Source organism: Pungitius pungitius, chromosome 5, assembly GCF_949316345.1.
Source record: "Pungitius pungitius chromosome 5, fPunPun2.1, whole genome shotgun sequence".
Classification (NCBI taxonomy): Eukaryota; Metazoa; Chordata; class Actinopteri; order Perciformes; family Gasterosteidae; genus Pungitius; species Pungitius pungitius.
In genome coordinates, this window is record NC_084904.1 from 19,752,802 (window position 1) to 19,776,066 (window position 23,265).

General features: G+C 42.2%; 2 protein-coding genes across 2 annotated transcripts; both read right to left on the reverse strand.

Moving 5' to 3' along the window:
• Positions 1-1,235: 1,235 nt before the first annotated feature.
• Positions 1,236-16,282, reverse strand: LOC134129078 (zinc finger protein 850-like). Its single transcript, XM_062562495.1, is given in 3 exon segments — positions 1,236-2,959; positions 8,815-9,425; positions 15,301-16,282. Coding segments are annotated over 3 exon segments (2,418 nt in total). The 5' UTR covers positions 16,167-16,282; the 3' UTR covers positions 1,236-2,018.
• A 1,967-nt stretch (positions 16,283-18,249) lies between these two features.
• On the reverse strand, positions 18,250-20,284 carry LOC119224435 (gastrula zinc finger protein XlCGF8.2DB-like). The gene has a single exon (XM_037481387.2). The coding sequence runs from the start codon at positions 20,126-20,128 to the stop codon at positions 18,965-18,967; it is 1,164 nt and encodes a 387-aa protein (XP_037337284.2). The 5' UTR covers positions 20,129-20,284; the 3' UTR covers positions 18,250-18,964.
• Between the last annotated feature and the right edge of the window lie 2,981 nt (positions 20,285-23,265).

The window sequence follows — 23,265 nt, forward strand, 5'->3', positions numbered from 1 at the left end:
GTTTCAGTTTAAGAGATCATTTTTATTAACAGGAAATTGTCAGATTGAGAATCATTTTTTCAGATATAAATATATAAATAAAACAAGGTTAAAGCTATGCAGCTTGTTCACTCAATGTGCAACAAAGACTTAACGATTTAAGTAGGAAATTACCCCAAAACATCTAACTAGTTATATGAAGGAAAAATAAGGCAAATTCAACAATACCCTATTTTGTTGCTGAACAAGTTCCATCTAAATAATAATCTTAGAATTTGCTCAGAATATTTTATCACAGGTGTTGGATCTATGACGTTTTATCCTTGTGGATTTTTCTCATGTGGGCAAACAAGTTACTAGAACCTCTGAAACATCTTTCACATATTTTACAGGAATATGGCTTCTCCCCAGTATGGACTCTTGTGTGATACCTAAACTGAGAAACCTGAATGAATGTTTTCCCACACGTTGAGCAGCAATATGGCCTTTCCCCAGTATGGATCATTGTGTGAGTTTTTAAAATTGATTTCTGAGTGAATGTTTTCCCACAGGTGGTGCAGGAATATGGCTTCTCCCCAGTATGGACTCTTGTGTGAGCCCTCAAATGTGATTTCTCAGTGTATGTTTTCCCACAGGGAATGCAGGAATATGGCCTTTCCCCAGTATGGATTTTAATATGATTCCGCAAATGTGATTTCTTAGTGAATGTTTTCCCACAGGTGATGCAGGAATGTGGCTTCTCTCCAGTATGGATTCTTGTATGAGACTTCAAATTTGATGCACTAGTGAATGTTTTGTCACATGTGATGCAGGAATACGGCCTTTCCCCAGTGTGAACTCTCATGTGTAATTTTAAGCTTTTACTACATTTGAAATATTTTCCACATGTTTCGCACAAAAATGTCTTCTCACCTGGAGGAGCCAGAATCTGCTGTTGTGGCTCCTTGGTTGATGTTAAACTACGTTTTACTCCTTTCTGATCTTTGCTATCAGATTCATGAGAGATGTTTGGTTCTGGTCCCACAAAACGCTCACAGTTCATTTCCTCATCTAACGAGCTGGTACACGTGCTAGCTGGAGGCTCTGCCTCTGATTCACTCTGACTTTTGTCAGGATTCAAAAACGGAGTCTCATCATCACTGTGATCAGTTTCCTCACAAGTCGGAGTCAACGTAAAGGTGTCGGCCTCCTGCTTCGGTTCAAGCTGCTCTGCCTCCTGACTGCTGCAGAGTTCCTCCTGTTCCTCTTTAATCTGTGGCTTTTGTACAAAGTATTGAATAAATATCAGTAAGCGTGTTCAATACTTTTTCCCTGTGTCATTTCACATTATTACACATAACTTTATTTCTGAACTTCTTTGTTTTGGTTTATTTGTAGGCCTTGCGGCCAGTAGTGCTGCTTTCTCCTTATTTGTAATTGCCCAGACTTCTCCATCTATTAACACCGGGATTGCAACTTTCCCTTTTCTACTCATCTTTTTGATCATGGCCCAGACGTGACGCACCATCTCTTTCTCTTCCAATAGCAGAACAGAATTGCAGCTTCTTGTTCTGTCCCTCTTATTCTTCTTCATCTAACTCTTCTTTAAATAGAATTGGATGGTAGGAACTACCTTAAATAGACGCCATCTTCACAAAGCACCGTAATACATGCTTGTGTATTTGATCTCCTGCTAGCAAGCACTAAATGGACTTTTGTAACTTTGATCACTCATCAAGACTGTTTTATTAGATAAACCTAGAAACAAATCCTTCTCTTCTTCCGAAATTTTTATTGAAATATTCCACATCACTCAATTTGTAAACCAAGTTGTTTGAAAGATTTTAGTAGTAAATTCCCCCAAAACATGTAACTAACAGCTTATTAACATGAAGGAACAACAACATCTTATTTTTTGCTGAAGTACAATCTAAATAATTCTAGAAATTGCTCAGAATATTTCATCACAGGAGTTGCATCTATGACGTTTCATCCTTGTGGATTTGTCTCACATTGGTGATACAAGAACTTCTGAAACATCTTTCACATATTTTACAGGATTATGGCTTCTCCCCAGTATGGATTCTTGTGTGAGACTTCAAATTTGATGCAGTAGTGAATGTTTTCCCACAGGTTGTGCAGAAATATGGCTTCTCCCCAGTATGAATTCTTATATGAGTCCTCAAATGTGATGCAGTAGTGAATGTTTTCCCACAGGTGATGCAGGAATATGGCTTCTCCCCAGTATGAATTCTTGTGTGAATCTTCAAACTTGCTTTCTGAGTGAATGTTTTGCCACAGGTGATGCAGGAATACGGCTTCTCCCCAGTATGAATTTTCATATGAGTACTCAATTTTGCAGTCTGAGTGAATGTTTTCCCACAGGTGTTGCAGGAATGTGGCTTATCCCCAGAATGGATTCTTATATGAGTCCTGAAATGTGATCCATTAGTGAATGTTTTCCCACAGGTGATGCAGGAATACAGCTTCTCCCCAGTATGAATTCTTCTGTGATACTTCCAACTTGTTGGCTGAGTGAATGTTTTCCCACAGGTGATGCAGGAATATGGCTTCTCCCCAGTATGGATTCTTGTGTGAGACTTCAAATGTTCTGGCTGAGTGAATGTTTTGCCACAGGTGATGCAGGAATATGGCTTCTCCCCAGTATGGATTCTTGTGTGATACTTTAAATGTGTTGGCCGAGTGAATCTTTTCCCACAGGTGATGCAGGAATATGGCTTCTCCCCAGTATGGATTCTTGTGTGATTCTTCAAATGTGTTGGCCGAGTGAATGTTTTGCCACAAGTGATGCAGGAATATGGCTTCTCCCCAGTATGGATTCTTGTGTGATACTTCAAATTTGATGCACTAGTGAATGTTTTGCCACAGGTGTTGCAAGAATACAGTCTTTCCCCAGTGTGAACTTTCATGTGGACTTTAAAGGTTTTACTACATTTGAAATCTTTTCCACATGTTTTGCACAAAAATGTCTTCTCACCTGGAGGAGCCAGAATCTGTTGTTGTGGCTCCTTGGTTGATGTTAAACTACGTTTTACTCCCTTCTGATCTTTGCTATCAGAATCATGAGAGAGGTTTGGTTCTGGTCCCACAAAACGCTCACAGTCCATTTCCTCATCTAACGAGCTGGTACACGTGCTAGCTGGAGGCTCTGCCTCTGATTCACTCTGACTTTTGTCAGGATTCAAAAACGGAGTCTCATCATCACTGTGATCAGTTTCCTCACAAGTCGGAGTCAACGTAAAGGTGTCGGCCTCCTGCTTCGGTTCAAGCTGCTCTCCCTCCTGACTGCTGCAGAGTTCTTCCTGTTCCTCTTTAATCTGTGGAGGATCTGGGTCCTCTTGGTCCACACTGGGGTTCCTCTCCTGGAGACACAGCTGCTGGTCAGAGAGAACCTCCTCCTGCTTACAGACACGTGACTGTGGGAGCTCTGGAGGGACAAAATAAATAGAAAAACAAACGTTTGAGCGAATAAACACAGCGAGTGTGAATAAACTACAACAGTCATGTTTCCTACTTTTAAATTAATAAAGGAACAGCATTTGCTGGATAATGTCTCGTCTTTGTTGCTTTAGATCAGTGTTTCTCAACTGGTGTCGCGGACCCGTTTTGTAAAATTGTAAAATTATCCCGTGATTTTATTTTGAAGGGACTTTTTGTAATGCAGCGGAGCTTCGTCTTTTTCTCCGGCTCGTCCGTCCATGGCCTTTTCTCAATACACGAGACGGCGAGAACGGACTTGCGTTCCCGCGAGAATAGACTCGGGAGACAGACTTGAGAGTCCTGACTCGGAGGTTCCGGAGAACGGTCATTTCCGCAATTGGAACAGCAGCTGACTTGATGACGTCACCAAATCAGCTGGTCTTGCTAATACGTTTTAATTTAGTTTTTGACTTAAATCTTTTACTATTAACAAGCTTTTGTCTCATTTTCATATATATATATATATATATATATATATATATATATATATATATATATATATATATATATATATATATATATATATATATATATATATATATATATAATCAGTCATAAAATAATTAGCTTCATCATTGTAGGAGAAGGAGGTTGGATACAGTAACAAAAAATAAACTATTATACTAAAATATTTGAATGCACACACACCTCCAATTTGTCTTGTTACTCAAACATCAAGAGGCTGATAATCAGTGTAGTGGTCCTCGTACAGCAAGCTGCTGACCACACATCAAAGACCTTACAGAGAACTATACAATAATTCATATGTGGAATTTTTTTATTCATTATTATTATAATTCAGAGCTTCAGAGTTTCTTTGAAGCTGAAGTTCTGCTGCCGGTTTAGAGTCTCGATGACGGTCTCCTCGTATCCTTTAATAAAAACATCGTTAGTTTTAATGCACAATGATGGACAATAAACAAGCTGCACTCTGCGGATACAGACAATACGTTAAAGTTACATTTAACCATGAAGTTATGAATCTAAACTCTGTCCTCAGACACGTTACCGGTGAACAACATTAAAACTTATGATGACTCATTATAGTACAGTTAAATCTCATGTATAACCGCTACGGAGACGTGAAAACCGGCGGAGCATTTAACAGAAGACTCGCCGAAAACAGGCTGCTCTCTGCGGGCAGAGATGAGCTGACTGCCCAGTGCTGGAAGGTCTGACGGTCCGTGGACTACACCTCACATCTCCATCCACGGAGCAAACTGTTACGAAGGCTGAATGTTGACAAACCGACCACAGAAAAGTTGCTTCAACAACTAACTTCAGTCATAAAATTACATTACTTTACTTAAATAAAGTAGTATTTATAAACAAAAAGTTGTGTTTATTTTCCTCTGTCGTTGTTGCCTGTTGCTGAGGTGAAATGCATTCTGGGATAATTGGCTCTCACAAGAACAGACGAGCCTGCTCCGATGCATGCCCGGTAAAATGGGCGGGGCGAGTCACATCCGGGTATTATGACCGTTCTCGGCCAGATGCGGACTTTAGAATTGGAACAGTACTCGGGCTGCGACTGATGACGTTTCACGAGTCCACGAGAACAAAAGTCCACACAAGAACGCATATTGAGAAAGGGCCCATGTTTTCCGTCAGCGCGGCAATTAGAACGCGGAAGCACGCACCCCCCTCCCCCCCCCCGTTTACCGATCGAATTGGGTCGCGGCTTGTCATTAAGGGGTAAAGGTGGGTCCCGGAGCCAGAAAAGTTGAGAACCACTGCTTTAGATCACGGATGTTCCTCACAAAGTTGTACTCACCTATCCTGTGTAACCTCACTTCGGGTTTCCAAATAACATCCAACATTCTGAGCTGCCGCTCGATCTCTTCCTGATACTCGACGATGGTTCTTTTAAAAACTCCGAATATTTCTTCAGCAGCAGCAGATAGTCGCTGGTTGACAAACTCTCTCAAACTCTCAACTGAAGACATTGTTGTTGGTAACCGATGAAAAAATTACCTGCATCGAATCAACACAGAGCAACGGGTGGGTGTCACGGTATAAAGGTCCAACTTAAACCACCGGTCACATTAAGGTTCCTCTTTCCGTTGAGGTTGCAGCTCAGCCGTCGTCTTTTTCTTCTTCTTCTTCCTCTTCTTCAATTTCTTTTAGTGTTTATTGGCGGTTCGCAAACCATTTTGTAGGTGCACTACCGCCACCATCTGGACTGGAGTCAGGAGCAGGAGATTATGCAGAACACTAGGAGATGAGATAAAGATCATGGGGAAGAAAAAAAAAGTAGATCCGTTTGACTAAAAACGTTTCTCTTTTTTAGTGACCAGTCCTGGTGTTTTGCCTTGTTAAGTGACTGACGGAGACGTTCCCTCTGTATACTGGAGCTGCCGCATTGTAACAATACATGTTCCACAGTTTCTGGTTGGTCACATTGTGAGCATTTCCCAGTTGGGTGCTTGCCTATTTTATGTAATGAACAGAGGTGGGACAAAGTCATTGTTATGCAAGTCACAAGTAAGTCTCAAGTCGTTGCCCTCGAGTCCCAAGTCGAGTCAAAAGTCAAAGCCAACAAGTCTCAAGTCGAGTCAAAAGTCTCACCATTTCAGTTTCGAGTAATTTCAAGTCCTCTTATTACAGAAAATCCCTTATAACCACATGTTTTATTTGAAACTACTCTTTACTCATATCAATGTTTTGTTAATATCCATTGTCTATTGTACACTAATGTATACGATATTACATTTCCGTTTATGCAATATTAAGAATATTTTCACTGCTTCAAAAGCCCTTCCCTCAAGAAACCGAAGTCATATGCTTTAAAGCAAAGTAGGGACGGGGAACCCTGGGTGATGGTGCGCTGCCTCACAGACCTACGTAGGGAAGGGAAGGGTAATGGTGGATCGACTGTGTTATAGTACTTTAAAACGGACGTTGACATAATGTTGGCGAGGATTTCCATCGGAGTCTAAATCCGGGTTCAAAAATCCCGATTTTTGTAACCATGAACGAACTGTCTCGTTGATACGGTCAAATGGACTGCAGTGATTGGATGTCGTGCAGGCAGCGCTCTCTGCATACAGGTGGCGCACATTTTTTGACCATTGCAGATAAACAGAGAGTCGCGGTGGTGTGAAAATGTTTTCCCCTAGTTTTCATGGGAAGTAGCAAGTCTTCTCGAGTCAAAAGGCTCGAGTCCAAGTCACGAATAATCGATGTTAAGGTCCAAGTCGAGTTGCAAGTCTTTGTACATTTTGTCGAGTCGAGTCTGACTCGAGTCCAAGTCACATGACTGGAGTCCACACCTCTGATACTTAGACACACACATCAAGATGAATAAATAATAATAGATGAATAAACTGTAAAAAAAAATGTCTAAAATTGATAGATTTTGATTGAAGATGTTTGACTGAAATTTGTTGTTTATACAAGGAACATGTTCCAGTGGATCTTGAACTGGACTCCGCTTCGCCACCAGCTTTGATCTCCCTCTGTATCGCCACCCTCCCACCACACCACACCAAGGAACAAGAAGAAGAAGAACCACCAACTACAGCCCCGTCAATGATGATCTGAACGAGAGACGACAGGAGAATGACGAGCAAAGAAACCAGGACTCATTCGGCGAGTCTAAAGATCCACAGAATCAAAGAGAACTTTTACTCTTTTGGACGTCGTCATGAAATCGAAACGTCAAGGAAGCAGATTTTTTGGAGAACCACCAAAGTCGTGACGGCACAAGTGATGCCAAGCTGACAAAGTAAGAGACCTGACGAGAGCAGAGAAGAGGAGCTGTACCAGGGACGAAGAAAGAAGGAGAAACAGTGATAGGAAAAGACTTTTGAAAAACACCAGGTGAAAACGTTTGGAGGACAACAGAATTCTCAACAGGACGATGAAAATTGGGGAAACTGCAGCATGCTGGGAGATGATCTCGATCCCCTGACCGATGATATCTAGGCTTCAATGGCCTTATTTGAATAGAATTCAATTCCATTCTTTTCTAGTCAGATATTGTGATAAAATGATGAATAAAGTTATGTAGACAGCATGTTGTAAGATATTTGTTTTTTTTAGACACATGAAAAGTAATGTGACATTCTAGCTTCCTTTCATGTTTTGGTTTAGAGCAGACATTCAGTTGGTTTGGTTGAACTTTTTTTCTCCCTTTTAGTTACTAGCTATACTTAGTGTAAACAGGAAAGAAAGTTGGCAAAGCCCTTGTTTGTGTCACCACGGTTACACTCATATTATTCCTCTTTTCGGTTTCATTTTATCTAAGTATCCTTTTGTGATTTTGTAGCCAGCTACCTAAAGAGTGGTTCTCGTATCACTGAGCCATCGAACCCCCCCAGGAGGCTAGGGAGAGCTAGTTTTGACATTTTTTATTTTATAATCTCATGTTTCCTGGTGTTTTTTATTTGCTTGCTAAACAACCCAAAACTTGGCCTCACAAAAACATATTTTTCAATATTATGTGTGATTATAGAATAATCAAAAGAGTGGAATGTAATGGTAAACTATGTTAAAACGTAACCTTATGCTAAAAGGGTGATTATGGTCTGTATCAAAGTAATGTGAGAAAAGCAGGGTGATTCTAAAGTTTCCTTTTGCAGCTGTGTAGAGGAGGGCAGTCAAACATGCTTTCTCACAAATGCTCGAACAAAGGACTGTTACCCACATCTTAACCCTGGCTTATTTCTCACTTGGTTTGTAAGTTTTCATATCTGCTATCTCACAGGTGTTTTAGTGTTTAGGGTCCGGAGCCTCTCGTGGCCACCTGCCACTGGAAATGACCTTAACTTGTGTGTATAAAAGCTCAGTGTTTTGACTGATCGGAGACGCCATCTCCACAGAGCACCGTAATGCGTGCTTGTGTATTTGACCTCCTGCTTGCAAGCAATAAATGGACTTTTGCAACTTTGATCATTCACCAAGACTGTTTTATTAGATGAACCTACCTTACATTACACGTCATTGAACGGACGCCTTCATTCAAAGCGACTTACATTGCATTATAAGCCATGCTTTACATTTTGCCTGGAGAGCAATTGGGGGTTAGGTGTCTTACACGGAGACACTTCGACATGGAGCAACCGGGATTTGAACCGTCACCCATGCGGCTCCCACGCTACTTCACCATCGCCCCTAGAAACAAGTCATTCTCTTCTCCCGAACTTTTATTGAAATATTCCACATCACTCAATTTGCAAGCAAAGTTGTTTCGAAGATTTTAGTAGTAAATTACCCCAAAAGATGTAACTAACAGCAAGTTACATGAAGGAACAACAACATCTTATTTTTTTGCTGAAGTAAGATCCAAATATTAATTGTAGAAATTGCTCAGAATATTTCAACACAAGAGTTGGATCTATGACGTTTCATCGTTGTGAATTTTTCTCACATGGACAATTAAGATACCAGAACTTCTGAAACATCTTTCACATATTTTACAGGATTATGGCTTCTCCCCAGTATGGATTCTTGTGTGAGACTTCAAATGTGATGCAATAGTGAATGTTTTCCCACAGGTGATGCAGGAATATGGCTTCTCCCCCGTATGGATTCTCAGATGAGTACTCAAACTTGCAGCCTGAGTGAATGTTTTGCCACAGGTGATGCAGAAATATGGCTTCTCCCCAGTATGGATTCTTGTGTGATTCTTCAAACTTGATGCTTGAGTGAATGATTTCCCACAGGTGATGCAAGAATATGGCTTCTCCCCAGTATGAATTCTTGTGTGAGACTTCAAATGTTGTGGCCGAATGAATGTTTTGCCACAGGTGATGCAGGAATATGGCTTCTTCCCAGTATGAATTATTGTGTGATACTTCAAACTTTCTGGCCGAGTGAATGTTTGGCCACAGGTGATGCAGGAATATGGCTTCTCCCCCGTATGGATTCTCATATGAGTACTCAAATTTGCAGCCTGAGTGAATGTTTTCCCACAGGTGAGGCAAGAATATGGCTTCTCCCCAGTATGGATTCGTATGTGAGTCCTGAAACTTGCATCAGTAAATGTTCTGCCACAGCTGTTGCAAGAATACAGTCTTTTCTCAGTGTGAACTTTCATGTGGACTTTAAAGGTTTTACTACATTTGAAATCTTTTCCACATGTTTTGCAAGAAAATGGTGTCTCATCACTATGGACTCTTTCATGAATCTCAAATGCTGATTTATTAGTGAATATTTTCCCACAGGTGATGCAGGAATATGGTTGATCAACCTTGTGGGCTGTTCTAACGTGGGCAGACAAGTTTTCTTCATGTTGGAAATATTTTCCACATGTTTTGCACAAAAATGTCTTCTCACCTGGAGGAGCCAGAATCTGCTGCTGTCGCTCCTTGGTTGATGTTAAACTACGTTTTACTCCTTTTTGATCTTTGCTATCAGATTCATTAGAGATGTTTGGTTCTGGTCCCACAAAACGCTCACAGTCCATTTCCTCATCTAACGAGCTTTTTGTCAGGATTTTGTCAGGATTCAAAAACGGAGTCTCATCATCACTGTGATCAGTTTCCTCACAAGTCGGAGTCAACGTAAAGGTGTCAGTCTCCTGCTTCGGTTCAAGCTGCTCTCCCTCCTGACTGCTGCAGAGTTCCTCCTGTTCCTCTTTAATCTGTGGAGGATCTGCTTCCACGACACCGAGCAACGGCTGGGTGTCACGCTATAAAGTTCCGACTGGAGACCTCAGTCACTTTAAGGTTCCGCTTGAATTAAAGCTGAAGGTCATCTTGTTCTTTTTCTATAAACTTGATTTGCGGGTCGCAATCAACTTGAATAGATACATACCGTCACTTAAAGTACTGCTGTGTGCATTTTCAGGGTAACAGTTTCATCACTGTTCTAACAGATTACACTTAATCGTGTTTCTTTAAGAAATCTCAACAGTGCCTGCAGCTCTCGCCAGAACTCTCTTCAAACGCAACTCCTGTCCCAACTGTTTGTTTCTCACTGAATTGTTTAGTCTATAACTTTACATTTTTAGCCATTAAATACAGCATTGAGTTGTGTCCAGTCTGTCAGAATCTCAAACTCAATATTCTGACCTCCTTTCTTCTATACTTAGCTTTGTATGTCTTCCCATTTGTGTATTTCTGAATGTGATAATCAAAATTTTTTTTGTAGTGCGGAGTTAGAGAATCTTTGCTCTGTTTTGCTGAAGATTTCAAGGTCAGAGGGAAAGCAGGATGTGCAGAGCAGGCAGACACGAGGACATACACGGACAATCAGAAGCTTTTCTGTAGGTTGTAGGATATTAAAAAATGAATTGACGACCAGGTACATAAATTAACTATAGATAAAATGCATTTAGTGTACAACAAAACACAACCATGATTCTGGGGATATGTATTTAATAAAGTAATGGGAATGTTGCAAAACCACTGTAATTTTAAAACTGTAATCAATAGAATAATATCAATGTAACTGGAACTGCACGACAACTAACCTCACTGTATCTCCCCTCAACCAACTCGTTCGCACTTTTGCATCCGAACGTTGCCGCAGAGACTCTCCTAACAACTCTGTCATCCTCGCTCGACTCGCTGTGTCCGCTTAAGACTTGACGGGCTGGCAGATTCCCTCCAGCTCCGTGGTTGACTGAACCGGTGCATGCTACGAGAGCCACTCTGCGAGCCATTCCACAGAGACTGCTCTCCTCGCTGTCGCGGAACAACTCCACGCTGCTAGAGCCGCCTCGCCGCCTTGCCCACTCAGGACCTGACCGTCTCTTCTCTCATCCTACATTGATGGTCGCACCTACCGGGTAACTTGGGGAGGATCAGTGTCGGAACCATGTCCCCTTACTACTGGAGTTCCTCAGGGCTCCGTCCTGGGTCCCCTCCTCTTCTCAATTTACACCAACTCCCTTGGCTCCGTCATTCGCTCGCACAGTTTTTCCTATCACAGCTATGCCGACGACACCCAACTAATTCTCTCCTTCCCCGACTCGGACACTCAGGTGGCGGCACGGATCTCTGCATGTCTGACTGACATCTCCCAGTGGATGTCCGCTCATCACCTGAAGATCAACCCCGACAAGACCGAACTACTTTTCTTCCCTGGAAAAACCTCGCCCACCCAGGCCATGACCGTTAACTTCGGCGACTCCGTGTTAACGCCCAATCAGAGTGCCAGGAACCTCGGCGTGACACTTGACTCCCAACTCTCCCTGACTGCCAACATCGCAGTGACGACACGATCCTGTAGATACACGCTCTACAACATCAGGAGAATACGACCCCTTCTCACTCAGAAGGCGGCACAGGTACTGATTCAGGCGCTTGTCATCTCCCGCCTTGACTACTGTAACTCTCTGCTGGCAGGTCTCCCAGTTACGGCCATACGACCACTACAGCTCATCCAGAATGCAGCAGCTCGACTGGTCTTCAACCTTCCGAAATACTCCCACACCACACCGCTTCTCCGTTCTCTTCATTGGCTACCAGTGGCTGCCCGCATCCAGTTCAAGACATTGGTACTGACGTACCATGCTGTGAATGGATCGGGACCAGTCTACATCCAGGACATGGTGAAACCCTACATCCCAACCCGCACACTCCGATCTGCATCTGCCCAGCGGCTTGTTCCTCCCTCACTGAGAGAAAAGCACTCGGCGAGATCGCGACTCTTTGCTGTCCTGGCTCCCAGATGGTGGAATGAGCTCTCCGATGACATCAGGACTGCAGAGAGCCTCTACATCTTCCGTCAAAAACTCAAGACACACCTTTTTAGACTCTACCTTGACTAAAACACTAGCAAACCGTAGCACTAACAAATGATAGCACTTAAATTGTACTTATAATGGCACTTTTCTATAACATGTTTTGAAACTGCTTATTTGGTGAAAAATGTACTTTATTGTTACTTGTTCTTCTGAGTTTGTATCTCTATGTGGAAATGCACTTATTGTACGTCGCTTTGGATAAAAGCGTCAGCTAAATGACATGTAATGTACAGTTATGATTGTATTCAATGTAATGTGATCTACTCAAATGCATTCATGTAATACTTGATAACACCACAACTGATAGACTGAGAAGCCTTCAAAATCCAAGCTTCTTTGAACTCAAGATTCAGCGTAATGAGTCATCACACCGTTTTACCTATGGAAAACTTCAAATACCTAGTCACCTTTTTACCGTAATGCTTAGTTTTATTAAATTCTTTTTGATTTGACTTTTTGGATCCAAGACATCTTTTGTTTGTCCAGAGTTTCTTCATTTTGAACACAACAAGGTCTAGAGAGGGGGTCAGTTTCTGTCCTGACTGAGGAAGCAAGGTCAGCGGGTCAACCAGCAGATGTGCCAGATGAGGGGGGTTGAGAGTCACATCGAACACCACGATACAACACACGCACTCTGTTCATTGTTTACGTTAGGTCGGGATTCTGGACATTGGATATGACCGGGTCTTTAGGTGCGGGAGGTGGAAGATCCTCCTCTACGCCAGTTTAGGGCCAATAGAAATCTTTCCATCTCTGTCTTGAAAGGGTTATAAAACATGATGTTCTTTCTGATGTTAGTTAGTGTTCTTCTGGCATGCGGGCGGGCACGATTGCTCCTGCCTTTGCAAACGCAGCACTGATACTTGACCTGTGATCTGACAAATAAATCTACCAGATCGAGAGAAGTTGGTGGGCTGAATCCACATCCAGGCTTCCTATTTTTTAACACGTGCCTCTGATGCGTTTGTTCGCTCCATCTCTTTTTAAATGATCTAACAAATGTTATGTCTTCCTTTGTCGTCCGCACCGACACTCCGCTGAGTTAGAGAAAGTCCCTTCAAAATAAAATCCCAGGATGAATTTTTTTTTTTAAACTTTTTTTTCTTCCATGCAATGGCCCGCGACCCACTACAAACGGGTCCCACCAGTTGAGAAACACTGCTCTACATCTTCATGAGCAGGGACCCAAATGTATTCACAGTATATGATATCTAAACATGAGTGATTTTTCCATCACCAAATTCTCTTTTGACATTAGGCTGTTTTGAATCTTAACAGACGACCTCTCTCAGTTCTGACCTCTTTTACAGTGCCAAGATTAGTGCAATAAATTTGACTGTAAGGACAGACTTGTCATTTTCACATTGCTTCATTGTCAGCATATAGCCAGGAGCCAATATCTCTATCAATGCCCACAAAGACGTTATTTATCATAATATTAAATAAGGGGCCAGTAACACTACCTTGAGGGATCCCATTCACAATAGCGAATTCTTCTGACACGGCATCTCCAACTTTAACTTAACTATATATGTTAATCAATCGGCCCGCTCTCCACATGGAGTCACATGCTTTCTCTTTATCAAAATAGACTATGGCCATAATGTCCTGCTTTCCCAACCTTGTTACTAACTTTTACTAGAGTGTCAAGTCTTTATCTTAACGAAAACCATTATGTGGTTTATTTAGAAAAATACCTTCGATCTAAAAAACAAATGACCTGTGTTTTATATAAAAAAAGCCAGGATGAAATCAAGAGTGAACACTACTTGAGGGTTTATGAGGATAAGAAATCAATCCATCTTATTTGCAGGATATTTTTTTAGATTGACAATTATTTTCTGAAATGTCTATATATATATAGACATTTCAGAAAATAATAACACACACATCCAACAGGTTAAACGTTTGCAGGATATGTTCACGAAGACCTTTCAAAGATTTAAGTGGATTACAGAAAATTCCACAAAAACATTTCGTAAACAGCAAGTTACATAAAGGAAAAAAACAGGAAAATACAACAATACTCTATTGTGTGGCTGAATAAACACTGAAAAAAGTGAACAAAATTGGAAGCCCGGTTGGTGAGATCTGGAAGAATTCAGCCAAACAACTTCTCTCATTCTGGTAGATTTATTTGTCAGATCACAAGTAACAGAGCTGCGTCTGCAAAGGCAGGAGCAGTTGTGTCGGACCACAGGCCGAAAAAAAAACTGAATCACGTTTTGAACTTGTTGTTGGATATAGAAGACAAGGTTTCTATTGGCCTAAAACTGGCGTTGAGGGGGAGCCGGTCCTCCCCCCGCAACACGAGATCCAAACACATGCAATGTGTCTCAATAATGTGAACATAACAAACAAAGCACAAGTGTTGAAAATATTTGTTTCTGCCTGGTTAAAAATTTCTGTTTTGACCTCTGACCTTGCACTCCTCAACCAGGATAAGACAGTGACTCCCTAAATGAGCACTAAAAATATTTACTTATCAGTACTATCTAAATAAGAAACTGGGATCTTGTTTTATAGGGAAATTATTTAACTACAACTATTAAATTAATGAGTGAACACGCATCCGGTCGGGTTTCAGCGCGATGGTTATTCAATTCAATTCATTTTATTTTGTATAGCCCAAAATCACAAATTACAAATTTGGCTCAAAGGGCTTTACAATCTGTACACATGCAGCATCCTCTGTCCCAAAACCTTCACATCGGCTCAGGAAAAACTGCCCCAAAAAATGAAAAAACCCTTCAATGGGGAAAAAAGGGAAGAGACCTTAGGGAGAACATCAGAGGAGGAAAACCCTCTCCCGGGATGGACAGACTGAAATTATGTTAGGTTATGCCTGTTGGAGGAAGAGATGAATGAAAATACTTTTCACTTCAACGCCTTTCTAAGATTAACAATTGTTCAGAATATTTCATCACTGGAGTTGCATTTATGACATTTCATCCTTGTGGATTTTCCTCACATGGACAATTAAGATACCAGAACTTCTGAAACACCTATCACAAATTATACAGGATTACGGCTTCTCCCCAGTATGAATTCTTGTGTGAATCTTTAAATGTTGTGACCGATTGAATGTTTTGCCACAGGTGATGCAGGAATAAGGCTTCTCCCCAGTATGGATTCTTGTGTGAGACTTCAAACGTTCTGGCCGAGTGAATGTTTTGCCACAGGTGATGCAGGAATATGGCTTCTCCCCAGTATGGATTCTTGTGTGAGACTTCAAACGTTCTGGCCGAGTGAATGTTTTGCCACAGGTGATGCAGGAATATGGCTTCTCCCCAGTATGGATTCTTGTGTGATTCTTCAAACTTGCTGTGTGAGTGAATGTTTTCCCACAGGTGATGCAGGAATATGGCTTCTCCCCAGTATGGATTATTGTGTGAGTACTCAAACCTGCAGCCTGAGTGAATGTTTTCCCACAGGTGATGCAGGAATATGGCTTCTCCCCAGTATGGATTCTTTTGTGATTCCTCAAACTTGCTGGCTGAGTGAATGTTTTGCCACAGGTGATGCAAGAATATGGCTTCTCCCCAGTATGAATTCTTGTGTGAGACTTCAAATTTGATGCAACAGTGAATGTTTTGCCACAGGTGATGCAGGAATATGGCTTCTCCCCAGTATGGATTCTTGTGTGATTCTTCAAACTTTCTGGCCAAGTGAATGTTTTGCCACAGGTGATGCAGGAATATGGCTTCTCCCCAGAATGGATTCTTGTGTGATTCTTCAAACTTGATGCATGAGTGAATGTTTTGCCACAGGTGATGCAGGAATGTGGTTGATCAACCTTGTGGGCTGTTCTAACGTGGGCAGACAAGTTTTCTTTATGTTGGAAATATTTTCCACATGTTTCGCACAAAAATGTCTTCTCACCTGGAGGACCCAGAATCTGCTGTTGTGGCTCCTTGGTTGATGTTAAACTACGTTTTACTCCTTTTTGATCTTTGCTATCAGATTCATGAGAGATGTTTGGTTCTGGTCCCACAAAACGCTCACAGTCCATTTCCTCATCTAACGAGCTGGTACACGTGCTAGCTGGAGGATCTGCCTCTGATTCACTCTGACTTTTGTCAGGATTCAAAAACGGAGTCTCATCATTACGGTGATCAGTTTCCTCACAAGTCGGAGTCAACGTAAAGGTGTCGGCCTCCTGCTTCGGTTCAAGCTGCTCTCCCTCCTGACTGCTGCAGAGTTCCTCCTGTTCCTCTTTAACCTGTGGAGGATCTGGGTCCTCTTGGTCCACACTGGGGTTCCTCTCCTGGAGACACAGCTGCTGGTCAGAGAGAACCTCCTCCTGCTTACAGACACGTGACTGTGGGAGCTCTGGAGGGACAAAAGAAATAGAAAAACAAACGTTTGGGCGAATAAATACAACGAGTGTGAATAAACTACAACCGTTATGTTTCCTACTGTTCAATTAATAAAGGAACAGCATTTGCTGGAAAATCTTGTCTCGTCTTTGTTGCTTTAGATCACGGATGTTCCTCACAAAGTTGTACTCACCTATCCTGTGTAACCTCACTTCGGGTTTCCAAATAACATCCAACATTCTGCGCTGCCGCTCGATCTCTTCCTGATACTCGACGATGGTTCTTTTAAAAACTCCGAATATTTCTTCAGCAGCAGCAGATAGTCGCTGGTTGACAAACTCTCTCAAACACTCAACTGAAGACATTGTTGCTTGGTTACCGGTGAAACAATAACGTGCACGTCCACGGCACCGAGCAACGGCTGGGTGGTCACACTATAAAGTTCCGACTGGAGACCTCAGTCACTTTAAGGTTCCGCTTGAATTAAAGCTGCAGGTCATCTAGTTCTTTTTCTATAAACTTGATTTGCGTGTAGCAATCAACCTCAATAGTGTTGTGGAATATTTCAATACGTTTGGTAGAAGAGAATGATTTTTCTAATTAAACAGAGTCTTGATGAATGATCAAAGTTGCAAAAAGTCCATTTATTGCTTGCAAGCAGGAGGTAAACTACACAGGCACGTATCAATGTGCTCTGTGGAGATGGCGTCTCAGAGCAGTGAAAACGCTGAGTTCTTATACACACACACATGAAGGTCATTTTTGGTGGTAGGCAGCCACGAGAGAAACGAAACCTAAAACTCTAAACCACCTGCGAGAAAACAGAGATGAAAAGTTATAAATCAAGCAGGAAACTATTCAAGGTAAAGATGGGAGTATCCGAGCTCCTTTGTTTCCTCTGTCGTCATCCCTTCACACGTGCAACCTCCCTCAAACACACACCGTCAGTCTGAAGTGCCGAATTGTTGACCACCTCTGTCAGTCCCGGGGTGGCGCTGTCGCCCACGTGTCTGACGTGCCTGGTTGGAACGGTAAGTCTTTCACTTTGACCTTTTAACCACTTTTCAATTCTTTCAACCTTGCTTCGAAATCCCCTCTTAACATTTTAAGTTTAGCGGCAAACGAGCCGTTTTCTGGAAAACCAAACTCTTGTCCAGTATGGGAGACACTCTGTACATGTTTTCCCGTATTTCTGCTGCATCATTGCCACAATCGGATCCCACGGTTCCGTGTGTTTTGCGAACTGGCCACCCATCTTTTACTGGTGTGGACCCTACCGGTTTACTTATTACAATACAGTCATCACCGTAAGGCGTAGTTTCTTTATACAAGGAAAAACGTTGCAAAAAAAATATTGCCACGATCTTATTCATAAGGTAATTCAGTAGACCTCATGTTTGGTTAACATTAACAACGATATCAATTTACCTGCTTCAGCGTAAAACTCACATGTGCTACAGCCACGATCTTATTCTACAGGTAGAATTCACGTTTGGTTAACTATAACAACGGTCTTATTGTACCCGGGTAGTCAATAGCGAGTGTTACAACCTCGGAGAATTTGTTCCAAGTGGAATTTCTATCGTACACAGTCCCATCTATCTTCGCATAAAATAATGCATTAGAAATATCCCGGAATCATGTACTCAAAATAAAATAAATAAATAGATAAAAATACCCAAATGGTATAAAATTGTTGTAGGCCTATATTCCCCAGACTACATCAACCACTTGATCAGTCATCCGTTTCCGCTATGTTCAACTCTTACTGTTGCTTTATAATTGGAATTTCAACTTCTTACCAAAGTTTGTAGAATTTTTTTTTTTTGCTGGATACACGTGACGTCAATCAGGACTCCTTCGGTTTCCGCCCGATCTCTCTTGTCTAAGGAGGGATGAGGCAGGATCATCAGCTGGTGATCCTGGGAAAGGCCTTTTTTTCCAGATGGTCCCCCGGAGCCTGACGGACAGTCAGTGAATTCTGTTTGTGACGCCAAATTGTTGTGGAATATTTCAATAAGCCCGGTAGAAGAGAATGATTTGTCTAATAAAACAGAGTCTTGATGAATGATCAAAGTTGCAAAAAGTCCATTTATTGCTTGCAAGCAGGGGGTCAACTACACAGCACGTATCACTGTGCTCTGTGGAGAGAAAACGCTGAGTTCTTATACACACACATGAAGGTCATTTCTGGTGGTAGGCGGCCACGAGAGAAACAGAAACCTAAAACTCTAAACCACCTGTGAGATAACAGAGATGAAAAGTTATAAATCAAGCAGGAAACGAATCAAGGCAAAGATGGGAGTAACCGAGCTCCTTTGTTCGAGCATTCGGGTGAAGGCCGGTTTGACTGTCCTCCTTCACACAGCTGCAAAAGACAACTTTTGGATTTCCCTTTTCTTCTCACATTGCTTCAACACAGACAATAATCACTCTTTTGGCATAAGATTATGTTGTAACATATTTTACCATTACAAACATCTTTCACATATTATACAGGATTAGGCTTCTCCCCAGTATGGATTCTTGTGTGAGTCTTCAACTGTTGTAGCCGAGTGAATGTTTTGCCACAGGTGATGCAGGAATATGGCTTCTCCCCCGTATGGATTCTTGTGTGATACTTCAAACATTCTGGCCGAGTGAATGTTTTCCCACAGGTGAAGCAGGAATATGGCTTCTCCCCAGTATGGATTCTTGTGTGAGACTTCAAACTTGATCCATAAGTGAATGTTTTGCCACAGGTGATGCAGGAATATGGCTTCTCCCCAGTATGGATTCTCATATGAGTCCTCAAATTTGATGATTTAGTGAATGTTTTGCCACAGGTGATGCAGGAATATGGCTTCTCCCCAGTATGGATTCTTGTGTGATTCTTCAAATGTGATGCATTAGTGAATGTTTTCCCACAGGTGATGCACGAATATGGCTTCTCCCCAGTATGGATTCTCATATGAGAACTGAAACTTGCAGCATGAGTGAATGTTTTGCCACAGGTGATGCAGAAATATGGCTTCTCCCCAGTATGGATTCTTATATGAGTCCTCAAATTTGCAGCCTGATTGAATGTTTTGCCACAGGTGATGCAGGAATATGGCTTCTCCCCAGTATGGATTCTCATATGAGTACTGAAACTTGCAGCCTGATTGAATGTTTTGCCACAGGTGATGCAGGAATATGGCTTCTCCCCAGTATGGATTCTCATATGAGAACTGAAACTTGCAGCCTGATTGAATGTTTTGCCACAGGTGATGCAGGAATATGGCTTCTCCCCAGTATGGATTCTTATATGAGTCTTCAAATTTGCAGCCTGAGTGAATGTTTTCCCACAGGTGATGCAGGAATATGGCTTCTCCCCAGTATGGATTCTTGTGTGATTCTTCAAACATGATGCATTAGTGAATGTTTTGCCACAGGTGCTGCATAAATATGGTTGATCAACCTTGTGGGCTGTTCTAACGTGGGCAGACATGTTTTCTTTATGTTGAAAATATTTTCCACATGTTTGGCACAAAAATGTCTTCTCACCTGGAGGAGCCAGAATCTGCTGTTGTGGCTCCTTGGTTGATGTTAAACTACGTTTTACTCCTTTCTGATCTTTGCTATCAGATTCATGAGAGATGTTTGGTTCTGGTCCCACAAAACGCTCACAGTCCATTTCCTCATCTAACGAGCTGGTACACGTGCTAGCTGGAGGATCTGCCTCTGATTCACTCTCACTTTTGTCAGGATTCAAAAACGGAGTCTCATCATCACTGTGATCAGTTTCCTCACAAGTCGGAGTCAACGTAAAGGTGTCGGCCTCCTGCTTCGGTTCAAGCTGCTCTCCCTCCTGACTGCTGCAGAGTTCCTCCTGTTCCTCTTTAATCTGTGGAGGATCTGGGTCCTCTTGGTCCACACTGGGGTTCCTCTCCTGGAGACACAGCTGCTGGTCAGAGAGAACCTCCTCCTGCTTACAGACACGTGACTGTGGGAGCTCTGGCGGGACAAAAGAAATAGAAAAACAAACGTTTGGGCGAATAAACACAACGAGTGTGAATAAACTACAACCGTCATGTTTCCTACTTTTAAATTAATAAAGGAAAAGCATTTGCTGGACAATCTTGTCTCGTCTTTGTTGCTTTAGATCACGGATGTTCCTCACAAAGTTGTACTCACCTATCCTGTGTAACCTCACTTCGGGTTTCCAAATAACATCCAACATTCCGCGCTGCCGCTCGATCTCTTCCTGATACTCGACGATGGTTCTTTTAAAAACTCCGAATATTTCTTCAGCAGCAGCAGATAGTCGCTGGTTGACAAACTCTCTCAAACACTCAACTGAAGACATTGTTGGTAACCGATGAAAAAATTACCTGCACCACTTCAACACAAAGCAACGGGTGGGTGTCACGGTATAAAGGTCCGACTTAAACCACCGGTCACATTAAGGTTCCGCTTTCCATTGAGGTTGCAGCTCAGCCGTCGTCTTTTTCTTCTTCTTCTTGTTCCTCTTCTTCTTCTTTTATTGTTTATTGGCGGTTCGCAAACCATTTTGTAGGTGCACTACCACCACCATCTGGACTGGAGTGTGGAGCAGGAGATTATGCAGAACACTAAGAGATGAGATAAAGATCATGGGGAAGAAAAAAAAACAAGATCCGTTTGACTAAAAACGTTTCTCTTAAAAACTAAATAATGAAACCATACGTTTTATCTGCTTGATTCTCTACTAGACCTGACAGTGACCAGTCCTGGTGTTTTGCCTTGTTAAGTGACTGACGGAGACGTTCCCTCTGTTTACTGGAGCTGCCGCATTGTAACAATACATGTTCCACAGTTTCTGGTTGGTCACATTGTGAGCATTTCCCATTTGGGTGCTTGCCTATTTCATGTAATGAATGATTGAGTCCTGTGTGTCCTGTTCTCAATCGAGTGATGACGTTTCCTTCCCTTCTTTCCCTCCTTCCCCAAACATGTTTTTGAATTTTGTAGAGATGCCTTCCAGTTTCCTGATCATCCCAGTACTCTTGCCATACTTTATTTGCATATGTTCTAATGCATTGCTTGACCTCAGATTTGCTTTATGGAACTTGTAAGCCTATATTCTTAATTCTCAGTGTTTGTTTGGCCAGAATATCAACCTGTTCATTCCCCTCCACACCAACATGTGCTGGTACCCAGATGAATTGCGTGGTTTGACTTCTACTTTCCATCCTATACATTATGAGGTATATTTCATTGATCATATCATTCCTGATATTTGATCTACCGGATTCTATGCCAGAAAGTGCTGAGAAACTATCAGATGCAAGTACGGTGTTGTTAGTTTCCCTCTTATCTAGTCACTGCAGGGCCAATAGTATTGCCAATAGCTCTGTGGTATATACTGACACATGATCTTATACTCTTTGCCTGATTCAGATCTCAGTCTCACACGGGATATAATTTGCTGCTCCTGCACATCCTGTTTTTGGGGTCTTTAGATCCGTCCGTAAATTTGAACGTAAAGTCTGAGAAGTGCTGATCAAAATAAATCTGTAATATGCTCCATGCTGGCATTTGATTCGACTTATCCTTCAATTTTTGCTGTATCCTAAAGTCTACCTTTGGAGATGGGAATAACCAGGGAGAAATGGAGGAGATTGAGACTGTAGGGCAATACTGTAGTTGACACAACCCTGCTTTTTCCGCCAATACATCACCTACCCACCCAAAGCTTGTGTGATTGGATACCCTATGTTCCCAGCAGTCTGTCAGAATGCTTTTGGTTGGGTAAGTTCCACAATGCCCCTGGAGATTAACCCAGTATGCCAGCATTAATTTACCTCTTCTAATCCTCAGGGGCATCTCTCCCACTTCCACTTGCATTGCAGCTCAGCCGTCTTCTTCTTCTAACTCTTCTTTAAATAGAATGAAATGGTTGGAACGAACTTAAATAGATACGCACTGCCACAGACAATACTGGCATTTCAGAAAAATAGTTTCATGGCTCTTCTAACTAATAATAAAACTACACCTTAACCTAGTTTCTTTAAGAAATCGCAACAGTGCCCTGCAGGTTCAGGTTCTTTTTCCTCTCCCAAAACTCTCTCCAAACTCCACTTCTGTCGAAACTGTCTTTTTTGTCAAGTGTTTTGCTCTCAGTGAGGGAGGATCAAGCAGCTTGGCAGATGCAGAGCTGAGTGTGCGGGTTGGGATGTGGGGTTTGACAATGTTCTGGATGTAGACTTGACCCGATCCATTCACAAGATGGTACGTGAGCAGTAATGCTTTGAATTGAATGCAGGCAGCCACTGGAAATCAGTGAAGAGAACGGGGGAGTTGAGTAGTGTGGGAGAATTTGGGAAGGTTAAAGACCAGTTGAGCTGCTGCATTGTGGATGAGATGCAGAGGTTCAATAGCGGTTGCAGGGAGACCTGTCAGGAGAGTGTTTCAATATTCAAGGTGGGAGATGACAAGAGCCTGAATCCTACGCCACCTTCTGAGTGAGAAGGGGTCGTATTCTACTGATGTTGTAGAGCGTGTATCTACAGGATCGTGTTGTCGCTGTGATGTTCAGAGTCAGGGAGAGTTGGCTGTCAAGTGTCACACTGAGGTTCCTGGCGGTCAGAGTCGCCTTTAACACGGAGTTGCCGAAGATAACAGTCAGGTCCTGGGTAGAAGAACCTTTTCCCGGGAAGAGAAGTAGTTCAGTGTTGTCGGGATGATTTTCAGATGGTGGGAGGACATCCACTGAGAGACGTCAGGCAGACAGGGCAGACATCCATGCTCCCACCTGATTGTCTGAGTGTCTGAGTGAGGGACAGAGAGATT

Coding starts and splice junctions, on each gene's coding strand:
- LOC119224435 (XM_037481387.2), bottom strand. CDS start 20,128: ATGGACTGTGAGCGTTTTGTGGGACCAGAACCAAACATCTCTCATGAA.